A 12,390-nucleotide genomic window follows, 5' to 3' on the forward strand; every position below is an offset into this window, starting at 1 on the left:
TTAAATTAAAATCACAGTTTTGTTTACATTATAAAAGAACGGTCTAATAGTAATAATAGTATTAATTTCAAATGAACAATAATAATTAAACAAAACAGGAAAAGAAGAAAGCCCTGGAGAATTCCTGCCTGGATGGTGCTCACTGATGGAAGGTTTGTTTGATTCGTTTTATTGTTTGGGGATCATTCCTTTGATAGCTGACTCCCGGTTTACGTAGGTGGCCCAGTAGACCAAGTTGAAAATGGCAAAGAGGACTGGAAAGACGATGCGGGACATCTTGTCTACCTTGCTGACGCTGTTGTACGTCTTCTTACTCTCTGGGAACTTCTCCTCTAAGCGGGGCATCTTGGGGGGTACGTTGGTGGCAGTAGCAGTGGCAGCAGCACTCTTGGAGATGGTGGGCAGGCCAGGGTCCTTGGCAATGTTGAGGGGATATGTGGTGCCAACTATGTTGTAGGTGTTGTTGGTTTTCTTCGCTAGTGCCACTGGCTCTTTTTTCTAGGGAAGGTGGAAGAAGAACATAACAGAGATGAAGTGACTGTAGAATTGCACAGAGAACATTTTGTCCTCTGAGTTCACTTGCCTGACTGGTTGAGAAGGTGGGAAAGGATGCAAGGAGCAAGAGACTGAGAAGGCAGCATTGTGGAAGGAAGGAGAATGTGGTGAGAAGGTGACCAGAACTTGTGACATCTGCCACAAGGGCTGCTGGAGCAGAGGGATGTGCTGGACCACATCTCCTTCAATTACATCACCTGTTCTGTGTAAGCCTGGCATGAAGCATGGAGTGCAAAGAGGTCCTGGCCTAGCAGCTAGGTGCTAGGTCTGGTTTCAGGTCCTATAACTGTAGCCACACAGCTATGTTTGTGGCCTCCTTGCAGTTCCTTACATCTGGGCTCTGATATGTGAAGTTGTGTGCAGCTGCACTTCAGCAAGATCTGCCCAAGATGGGTGATCCTTTGCTTTGGTTGACTGAGTGCTGCCAAGTCTATATTGCATATTGCCAGGTCAGTAGAAGTGAAGGCAAGCTTAAACTATATACAAACTCCTTGATTTCTACCTCAGTTGGGTTCTGTTTTCTGTTGCATGTAAGGTTCAGCCATGGAGAGATGAATCAGGAATGCACTCTTTAGAAAGGAATGAGAACCACTGTGGTCATCCTAGGAGAATAACTTGATTTTCTGCTTTGCCAGTCTGTTTCCCAAATCAGGTGAGAAAAAGAAACATCCATTGACAATTATGGTTTTTTTGTTTTGTTGTTGTTTTGTTTTGTTTTGTTTTAAGCAGAAAGCCAGTGGCCTTAATAATGTGTCTGACTGCTCTGCAGTATTTTTGAACCATGATCCTAGAAGGCCCTATCTTACACTGCCTTGGTGGCCTGCGTATTTCACAAGGACATCATGATGTCCAAAATGCCTCTGGGATTCCTTAAGGCATTACATGGCCTCCTAAGTACGATATAGAGCCAACAGGAAGCGTTTGCCATAGCCCTGGATTTGAGGATTTCAGATGCTATAGGAGTGGAGAGAAACCTTTCATCTTGCCTTCATATCTAAGGATTGCTGCAAATCAAGGCAGATAAATACAGCCCTGCCACGGGCTGCAGGGACATCAATGCTGTCTGTGCTGAAGAGTGGAGAGCTTCTATAAGAAATGGAAAGGATGCACTTACGTGTTTGATGTAACGTGTTGAAGGACGAAGGAGAATGCTTAAGGCAGAAAATTCCAATGTTAGTGAAGATGAGTGGACAGGAAGATAGAGCTAGAAATAATGATGGATGTTTCCCCTACTCTGGAGATCTTTCTGTTACTGTCAGGGACTTGGGACCAGATGCACTATAGGCTATAGTGTATGAGACAATTCAAATCTATTGGGAAAAGCCCACTGAATGAAATCTGTTCATGTGCAGACATCAGACATCCTACGCATCCCAGCACCTCTGTGCATCCATATGGTGTCCACTGTAATGACACCCAGAGTCAGAGCTAGACACAGCAATGAATCAGAGTGGGAATCTAAAATGTAAACTCAGAATAAAGTGTGATTTTGGATCTCATCTTCTATTCAAAAACAACTGGAACACAAGATTAGGCTCATCCAACCATTCCCTAGAATTGCTTGGAACAGTCTTGCATGTAAGCACATGGGAGCCACGTGCAACGTGACAGCCAGGAGAAGGGGAGAGCAAACAGCCAGCAGGACATGTTCATCTCAGCCTCCCCGCCTGGGAACCAGTAGCAGGCAGTACCTCTGGGTAGCACAGGGAACTGGAAAGGCAGATTGACCATCCGTCCTGTAGAGATGCTCCAAGGGTTTTAGCTTTCAGGCTGCAGTTCTATTGTAAAAGCATCCACAGCCACCAGGAATATTTCTGGTTATCTTAGAAAAAGCAGACTTCTGTGCAATCTTTAAATCCCTCTCCAATAACACCGTAGCTCGGACTGCAGCCTCACAGTAATTACAGCAATTACAGAAATTAACCTGCTGTTAGAATGAGGTCTTTAGTGTCCAGATCAGACTAAACCACTGATCAGACCGTATTCATACTCCTTTATGGATAATGTGGAAGAGGTTGTTATGATCTTTAATGATTAATTGAGTGACTGATCCCCGCAATTGTTGGAACCATGTCAGCCTTTACCCTCTATACAGGAGGTGAACTTTTCCTGCTAAAGAGCTGACAAGAAGCAAATGAAGGACAAAAGGTGCTCTACTTTCTAAAGCATTCAAATATGTTTTAGTACGATTAGTTAATAACATAGCTACTGGAGGCAATACAATAATTAATAATCAGTAATGAAATGAAAAACACTTGTTTGCAGAATGTAATTTGAAGTGCACTGTGATTATTTGAGTACTAATCAGCCACATTACATGAATAAGATGTCTGTAAGTGACATGACATTCTCAGCCTTGGCTAGCTTTTCTGCTCCAGAACTTTTAGAGTGACTTTTTCCAGATGTCCACAGCTATCTTCTGCCCTGGACAGAGCTGGGAGCCTTTGCTAAACCTCCAGGGTACCAGCTTCCCATCAAGGCACACATGTGAGAAAACAGGCTCCTGAGATATTGGAAGGAATGGTTCAGCCTGAAGTCACTAAATTGCATTTTGTAGATAAGTGTTTCAGGCAAGATTTTGATAATTAAACAAAGCAAAATGTGCTTATCAGCTGCAAAGTAGCCCTCCGCTTTCCCCCTGCATACTTATCTGCAAGGAGTTTCATGTCAGACTGGAACAGAAGAAGAATAGAAAAACAGGAGGAAACCCCACATTTGCATTTGAAAACTTGTCCTAGTTAACACATCTATGCTGAAAAGCTTTTACTGATTCTGTGGCCCAGTTTGGGCTCTGGGAGACCAAGTCTGAGCTGCCGTCTTGAGGGAAAAGCTGTGAAACCTGGTCTAAAGATAAACATGTTCCCTGGATACTGTAGTCTGACAAGTTCTTCCACAAATACACACGCCGGATTACAATGGCAGCTGTCAAATATTCTTGTCTCCCAGGCCCTCTATTGAGGAGCTAAAGGATAAAGCCCTGCAACTGTGGGAATTACTGGTTCTGCTGATGACCTGTTGGAGACTTAGCTCTCTGCAGCTGCTCCCTGCTTAGAAGGTTGGGTTGGAAGCATTCTTACCCTGATGGGACACTGAGAGTCACCATCGCCTCTGGGTCACGGATTTTACTGGAGAAATGCAATGTATTTGCCTCCTGCTATTGCAGAGAAAAGTCATCTTAATGCCTCCAAGTAGCCCCAGTCTGGAGCATATTTGTACTCTATAACTGCAACTGATGTTCCAGCAAACACGGCACCTCTCCCTCATGCCAGCCATAGCTCCCCTCTGGAGTGTGCCAGAACCTTGATTGTGTCTGAGGAATGAGGTGTTTTACATTGAGATGTCCACAGACTGAGAAGAGATAAGGGCTTGTGGCAATGTAATATTGCACTAACAAGCAGTCTATGTTGAAGTCAGGATACTGTCACCTGCTGGTGTGACCCCTGGCATCACAAAATCATTTACACTGGAAAATACCCTTACAATCATCAACTCTAACCATCAGACTTCCACTACGAGTCCACAGCTGAGCCATGTCCCTAAGCACCACATCCACACATCTCCTAAATACATTCAGTGATGGCGACTCCACCACAGCCCTGGGCAGCCTATTTTATGTCTAACCATCCTTTCCCTTAAGAAATGCTTCCTGACATGCAATCTAAACTTCCCCTGGTGCAACTAGAGGATGTTTCCTTGCATTCTAGCACTTGTCACCTGAGAAAAAGAGATCGACACTCATCTCACTACAACCTCCTCTCAGCTAATTAGAAAAAGCAGCGAGGATTCCTCTCAACCTCTTTCTGCAGACTAAACGACCCCAGTTCCTTCAGCCATTTCTCAAACATTTTGTCTTCCAGTCCCGTCAGCAGCTTCACTGCTCTTCTCTGAATGCATTTCAGCAACTCAGTGTCTTTCTTGTAATGAGAGAAACTGAACCTAAAACTGAACACAGTAACTGTGGTGCATCACTCATCTCTCCCATCTCGCCTTCATTCTGATTACATGTGACTGACTGATGATTTTATGATCTCTGGATCTGCAGACAAAGGCTCAGAAGTTTGGTCAGCCCAAAATGCCACGTGGATAGTGTTGAGAGAAAGAGGGTGAAATTGTGTGGAAGAATGATGTGTGGAGTCTAATGAAGATACTGAAAACATGAATCACCTGCAGTGCTATGGGGAGCCACAGGTCACGTGTGGACATGTGGACACGTGTGGAATGTAGGACAAAGAAGGAGACATGGGCTGCAGTGAAAAGGAAAAAGTCCCATCGAAAACATATTTATCATAACTAAGCAGAAAAAAAAAAAGAGAGATGGGTCTGAACCACTCTGTGAGTCTGTAAATTGGTTGAAGATGGAGGCCTATGAAATTTTATTCTTCCTCTATTGGAAGGAGGGAACTGAAACAAAGATGCTATGGGTAAAAAGAAACAAAGGGGAAAAACTAATGATTCTCAGACGACCATGGTCAAGGGGCAGACTTAGAATTGCTAAAGGGTAGGTTGGACAAAAAGCTTTGCTTCACTCCATTTGAAGTGTATTCTTACTTGTCACGTGTCTGAGTGCAGCTAATTGAATTGTTTTTATTGCATCTTTCCACCAAGCATCACTGCAGAGCATTGCACAGATACAGAGCTAAAATGGACTTTATGCACAGCTGTGACATGCCAGTGGAAAGAGGTTTAGGTTACTGTCTTCCCAGTATGCTCCAACATGAGGGAGAGATGACAGCGTATATGAGTTTCCAATGGAGAAATCACCATTAAGGGTTGCCTCTCTCAGCTTCCTGAGACCTTGTTGGCTCCAACGACAGCCACCCCCATGGCTGAGATGGATGCAGTGCAGCAGGGCCTCATACACAGTCCCTCTGTCCTGAAGTGGGTCCTTTTAGCAAGATTCTTTACGGATGCTGGAAATAGGGAGTTTCACTGACTACTGGAGCCAATCTCTTTGGCCTTTCACTTCTCCCCAACTACTATCGTTTTCTATCTTCTTCCCGGTGATGTTTTCTTAAAATTCATCCCTAATAAAGAAGTTTTCTGCATTGGATTCAGATACTCCTTCCAGTTCAATTGGCACCTCTAGGTTGGTTGAAGCTGCTATGCACACAAAAATACAGAATCATCTACAATGAAAAAGTAGTAGTAGAGGACAGGAAAAGCTTGGAAAATATTTGGGCCTAAGAAGTATTAGTCAAATCGTATTAAAGTGTGCATTAAAAGAAATTTTTTGTGAGATCAATGGTGATATCTGTCTGATTTGCATGAGAGAAGGGCTGCAGAGTATGTGCAGAGTAGCTCCCAGCCAGAATCAAAACCCAACTGTGGTTGTAGCCACAGCATGATCATTTATGATGTAGAGATCAGTGACTCACCAAGATCAGCCCACCATTTATATTATACACCCCAAAACCTGCTTTTCCCCACAGAATTCTCCCTCTAAATTGATGGAATGGACAAAGAAGAGAAAGAAAGAACAGGATGAGCCCTGAGAAACTGGAAGTTCTGGAGCACCTGTCAGCAACCAGCAGCTTTTGCAAGGCACTGATTTATTTTAAATCAGAAGAGAAGCATTGCTGCTGTGCCTGCATTTGAGGTGAGAGCAGGGCTGACACCTATTGATTTTGCTCGCATCCACGCAAGGAAACAATCAAACCTGGACTGAGTGAGGATCCTTGCTATCCCATCAATGAAGAACACTTTCTTTGGCTGGGGGAAGGCTCTCCAGAGACCAGAGCTCAGCGTGGGCTTGTCACTGGCAGTTTTACTCCTCGTACCAATGCTTAAAAACGCCAATAGTTTTTTTTTTTGCCTCCTCTTTCTTTTGTGGTTTCAACCACCTGGCTTGTCAATTGTTTCAAGAAGAGCTAATTAAAGGCTGGAGCTGGGCCAACAAGTCTGTAGCAAATTCACTGCTTGGAAATATTCAGTAGAATAAAGATGAAAGCAAATATGGTGACGCATCATATTCACAAGCTCTCTGAAAGTCCACAGCTGGTCAGGGAATTCTCCTTCAAGGAGTGCTGTCAGATGTGACTATTTGTAGCACATATAAAATTGTGATGGAGAGAATGGGGCAGTCGGAGCTTCTGAGCTGCAGAGACCAGGAGAGGGTGAGCTGTCTGACTTTGGATCAGGTAAGGAACAGGGTTGGCTTGAAAAAGCACCTATAGATTTGGAGTCCTTCCTGATTCTTCATCTGACAGCAAACTCTCACAAGGAGTGCTCCCTCTGAAACATTTCTGGTCCTGCATTGTTTTCTTGTTCAATTACCATATGTGCAAACACTTTTACCCTATTGTTTCAGCATGATTACTTTGACAGTGTCAGGTCAATAAATAAATTGAGGAGAGTGCCACTTTTATGATGAATCAAAACCTTTGGAGCCCTTGCTGCTTTTTTGACTGTGCTCAACACAAATTGCCCACATCTGTGTGAATCCTGACTTTGCACTGAAAGGGGCACAGCTGCTTTGAGAACCTGCTTGATTCTTTGCGCATGCCAATGACCCCAGAAAAGTTCCTCTTATCTCTGACAAAAGTTCCTCCCATCTCTAGAGACCCAGTTATTGTATGTGATGGAGGTGGAAGACCACCAGCAGGCCTCCTCTGGAGCCTTTCTGCCATGAGTCTGGTGCTCAGACCACAGCAGCATAAGCAGATGGACAGTCCAAGAAATACAAGACAAAGGCATTCAGCACCCAGTGATGGCTGTGGTTCTCCATAAGGCCTCTGTCCTCTTGCTGGGACCTCCATACCAGCGAGAAGACTGACTGTTGTCCTCCTAAAAGTTAATGCAATTCTGCCAGGTAGAGCTTCACAATTATAAACAACACATTAAAATGCAAAGGAGAAAAATATAGAGGCTCCAGAACCAAGAACAAGGACAAATATGATTTTCAAATTGATTCAATAAATACAAGCAAGGAGCAGCATGCTACAGTAAGCGATTTCTCTGCACAGCTGAGATTAAGTCAGTGAGGAGGGAGGGGGATTGAGCAGGAATGGTGATGGCTGTCAGGAAGGATGCTACCAGAGAGGCTGAAGGGAAAACGTGGGTGATGCCAGGCACTAATTTGCAGCCAGTAGCTGTTTCCGATTGCTTGCTTCCCACCCACCCTCTTTGCCCAAGCTTACAAAGCAACAGCTGTGGTCAATAACATGAGTACTAGGAGCTTCCCACTGCTGCACCATGCTTGTCCATGTGGAGGGAGACCTACAGCGAGGGGTACCCACTGCAGGGACACAGCAAGGTTGGTATCCTGTGGTATATGTGTGTTTGTGCAGCATGCAGGCAACATACAGCGGGATAGAGAGAGACAGAGAAAGGAGATCACCAGTGGAGCAAGACCACAACACGCATGCATTTCCTTTTCCCCTGGCAAATGGTCATGCAGAAAGACAGAGGGAAAAGCGAGCCATTCAATCTGGGTGTTTTTCTCCATCTAAGCACAATGACCAGCCCTCCATCACAACTCAAGAACCGCTCCAGTCAAGGCCTGAACTGGGGACCCCAGTAAGTAGCATCCAGCCTCCTGAAGTGCCATGGAGCTGCATGCTACCCACTCCTGGTCCCAGCGCAGCTCTCTTGTGCAGCGTTTCTTCTCTGTCACTCCACCCTGGCCTCGGCCACGGGGCTCACCTTCATCTCCTGGGCCTCCAACACCTTCTTGCCATCCCAAGCCCAGCTGCGCTTGGTGAAGTAGTTGACAGTGGCAAATTCAATCAGCGCAGAAAACACAAAGGCATAACAGACGGCTATGAACCAGTCCATGGCCGTCGCGTACGCCACTTTAGGTAACGAGTTTCTTGCGCTGATGCTGAGCGTGGTCATGGTGAGCACAGTGGTGACACCTGTGGAAACACAGCAGAAGATGAGGATGCTGTCAGACCGTGCACTTGCAGTCACCCATCCCTAGCATGCTTGTCCTCTGTCCTTCCTAGGAAGGAGTCAGCAAGAAAACTTGTCATGGGTTACACTGGCCCATGGATATGTTTGTCTCCACAGAAACGGGGAGATTCTGTCCACCACACACATGGACAAAGAGACAAGAACTGTAGGCAGGAGCCCAAGCGGATGGACACTGGGACTCTGGGTCCTGCCTACACGGCCAGGCACACATCAGTGGCCCAACATGCCAGAATGAGAGTCACTAGGATTTATCTTATAAAACGATCTGCAGCAAAATGCCTTTTAAAGCTTTTTTCATTAAAGCAAGCAGCCACTGCTATCCATTTTCTCCAATAATATGCTTTTCAATTAAAAATGCATTAAAAACATTATAAAAATATTGACTAAATTTCACTTCCCTTAAGCTATACTTCTGGTAATTGAAGAGTTTCAGTAATATTGTGGGCAATACTTTCAGAGAGGAAAAAAAAGAATAAACAACTGGAACTCTCATTATTTTCTTAATAGCAAAGCAAAGCAATTTGGGATCTCAGACATTTTTCACAAAGGTAGCTTTTAATTTTTCAATCAGCTCTTTCCTAGCTGAATCCTAGTTGCTACTTGAAGAAACCTTTTTAATTGCAAAAATCAGGATAACACAAAAGGGAATCAAATATCCTCAGGGAAGGTCTTGCCCCAGGCACTGGGAGAGGAGAGCAGACACACCCTGAGCTGGTGCAGATGTGGGAGCCCACCTGGGGCACAGACAAGCTGTGGTACCTGGGTGTTGGCTCTGGAGGGGCAAATTGCAAATGATTCACAGATAGGTGAGTTGGAAAAGCTTATCAGTGCATCTCTTCATGCAGGCACTGGTCCCGTTTTCCTTGTGATGTCTGTCTGAGCTTTGAGATGTTGGAAACCACACCACTCTCTGTCAAAGATGAGCTAGTGGTAAGATATAAACCTCTTCTCTGTTTGGTGACTTTTGTGCAGTATGCTCCGTTAGGCTGTATCTGCAGGGCACTGTTATTTCCAGGAAACATTCCTTCTGGCATCAGCAGATCAGGGTATAAGGACAGATGCCTGGGATGGTGTTCCAGCACCAGGGCTCTGCCTGCCCCCAGGCAGCGGGGTACAGCAGGGGGTTTATGTGCATGAGGTGTAAATCCTGAACTTAAGGTCTTGGCAGAAAAGCACAGAGCAGTTCTGTTATATATTTGTGAAAGCTATTAATGTAAGTGCAATGCCTGAGACTTTGCCTCAGAGAAGGAATCTGAAACCAGTTGAAGAAAATAATAATATATTTACCATGTAGTTATACTGCCTCAGCTCAGGAGCCTGTTACATGGAGGTCTGACCAGGGGCACATTAGCAACTTCAAAGGTAGTGCATTAACTGCCTCCCCATGTATCTATCCTCTCCTCAACTCAAAAGCCAATACAGATAAGCAGACACAGTCAAATACATATAATTAGATGATCAATACCTTGATTACTGTTAATATTTATGACTTGGCTTGTAGCAAAACATGGAGAGGAGTATTTTTTGCAGTGATATAGTGGAAGAAGCACTAGGAAGACACTAAGAGCTATTCTGAGAAATGGACATCAGCTTCATCAATGCCAGCGAACTGGAGATTGGAGAAGATTAGCTGTGATGGCTGGTCCTTCCTTCTTGTTTCTCAGCCTTCCCCTGGAGCCCGTTTCCTTATTTTCCTATTGGCTTTTTTCCCCTGCTGAGACCTGCTCCAAGCAGAAAATGCTGACTCAACTCATGGCAGCCAATGCGTGCTGGAAATTGGGATTCTCGATAATTTGGGTTTTTCTGCCTGCTGTGTATTAATAAGGCATCCTATGGAAGGAGAAACCATCCACTGGGGTCCTAGTCAGAAACTCCCTGGAAGGCAGCAGCCTACACACTGCCTTATCTTCTCTCTGTGGGTGTGGACACTGGTGTTTGAACCACAGATGCCACCAGCCCCATCAGCCCAGGCCAACACCCTGGAAACCCCCAGGTCACTCGGGCAAGGGGAGCTGGCTCCAGTGGGCATTGAACTTGTTCATCTGCCAAAGGGATATTGGAGGCAGATAGTCTGTTGCATGTACCAAATTGTTCTGCCCTGTGAATCTAGACAAAGGGCTAATTCCCATCATTTACCTCTCTCTCCAGCCTGTCTGGGGACCCCCATGCTCACAGACTCACCAAAAACTGTTCTGGCAGGCACAGATTCCCTGTTCAACCAGAAGGAGACCTGGGACAGGATTACAGTCATGATGCAGGGCAGGTAGGTCTGGATGACGAAGTACCCGATCTTCCTCTTGAGGTGAAAGTGCGTGGTCATGACAACATACTCCCCTAGGGAAATAACCAGTTAGAGGCACAGATCCACTGGGTGTTCCAGGATGGGCCAACTGAGCGCTAGCCCATCTCTGAAGCAATAAAGGTCTGTGTTGAGTGAACCTGCAAACTCTTAGGTTTTCTGTGACAAGCCTGAAAATATTCTGCTTTTCCTCACTTTAACGATCTCAGAAAATAGGGCAAGTTCTGTGGTTCAAGGTCTGGGCTGTAGACCAAAAGAGCAGCTGTCTCTATTTTCCCTCAGTGCCCTATTCATCCTCTCAAAGAAATGCACCAAGGCTTTGGATATTTTGCTGGGTTATTGTGCCTTTTTGTTGTGAGTATGGCTCTGCTAAGTCATTACACACAAGAGCCTTTAGCAGCTTTCTTGCCATTTCAGGTTATTCATCTGTACATTTTACTACAACTTAAGTAGAGAGATGGGCCAGATATGATGACATTTAGTCCCCTGGACTCCCTACGTTTCCCCAAGGGAGGTGATACGAGTTGTTACAGACAGACACTATTAAAATCAAGTGCACCAGAGAGGAAATATTCTCAAATGAGAGAACTACTGGTGCATACAGCAGAAGGAAAAAAAAAAAAAAAAAAGCACAGAAAAGAAAACGGGAGAAATGAGAGAAACACACAAGATAACAGAAGCTATTGGTACCTGAATTCAGAGGGAAAGGGAGGAGGAGCAGATGGGAGAGAAAGATGATTAATATTGGTCATTAATCAGAGGAAGCAATTGTTTGGGAGAATCTTCTATTAGCTACGATAATATTTGTGTAAGCAGATGCAGTGAAAATCACACATCATCATGTTCCACTTGCCTCCCCTGCCTGCAATGCTCTCCTGAGGGGCTGAAAAGGGATCCAAGACAAATGAATCTGCAGTACCAAGGACTAGCAGGGCAAAATGGGGCAAATTTTCCACACAACACATCATTTCTACAGAGTATGGGCGAAAGCACTAAAAGCTAAACAACTTACTGCCTTATAGTAACTGCCCCAGATGTTCCCAGCTACATTCTCCAACAGCACCACGGTGCTCGCAGCCTGCAGGTACTACTACTATTATTATGCCAAATTGTGGCATTCAAAGCCTATGGGTCCATCTTGACTTACAGTGTTCTCAACCTGTGCATCATATGGTCCCACAAGTACCTGTGCTGGATCGAACCATCTCTGTCCCAACAACATGGCCCAGCAGGTCATACTGGTTCAGGCGAGATCCACCCTTTGCTACTTCCACAGATTTATCCTTCCCCAGGGTCCAGGTGTAGATTACCTCTGTTTTTGTGTAGGCATCTGTGGAGGAAAAAGAAGAATGAGCTCATGCTCCTGGCTGACCTAAAATACACCAAAATTAGCCTGTGGCCAAACTAATCCTTGCTATGCATTCCTCAGAGCCACATGGCTGAGCACAGCCAAGCATGGCCAGAGACCAAAGCAGTTCAGCAGCTGCTAATCAAATGAGCCAAAGGGAGCTACAGTTTTGGGAAAGCCCCACCGTGATCTGACGAAGACTGTGAGAGACCAGCTGGGAGCGGCTGCGAAGACAGCTAACACACAGATAGGGTTGATATTTTTGTTGCTTCAATTA

General features: G+C 45.1%; 1 protein-coding gene across 8 annotated transcripts in view; it reads right to left on the reverse strand.

Annotated features, from left to right (window-relative positions):
• The window catches only part of GABRA3 (gamma-aminobutyric acid type A receptor subunit alpha3), an 83,372-nt gene continuing 70,982 nt past the window's right edge, over window positions 1-12,390 (reverse strand). For 5 of the 8 annotated variants that reach the window (XM_052672908.1, XM_052672914.1, XM_052672907.1 and 2 more), the window contains exons 7-10: window positions 11,952-12,095; window positions 10,648-10,800; window positions 8,197-8,408; window positions 1-498 (exon numbers count right to left, since the gene is read on the reverse strand). In XM_052672908.1, the coding sequence (XP_052528868.1) occupies window positions 169-498; window positions 8,197-8,408; window positions 10,648-10,800; window positions 11,952-12,095 (839 nt within the window). In that variant the 3' untranslated portion in view covers window positions 1-168. Of the gene's footprint in view, window positions 499-4,800; window positions 7,339-8,196; window positions 8,409-10,647; window positions 10,801-11,951; window positions 12,096-12,390 lie in introns of those variants that run through there. The other 3 variants (XM_052672910.1, XM_052672913.1, XM_052672912.1) reach the window with 3 other exon arrangements.

Source organism: Tympanuchus pallidicinctus, unplaced genomic scaffold (genome assembly GCF_026119805.1).
Source record: "Tympanuchus pallidicinctus isolate F22 unplaced genomic scaffold, pur_lepc_1.0 scaffold13, whole genome shotgun sequence".
NCBI lineage: Eukaryota > Metazoa > Chordata > Aves > Galliformes > Phasianidae > Tympanuchus > Tympanuchus pallidicinctus.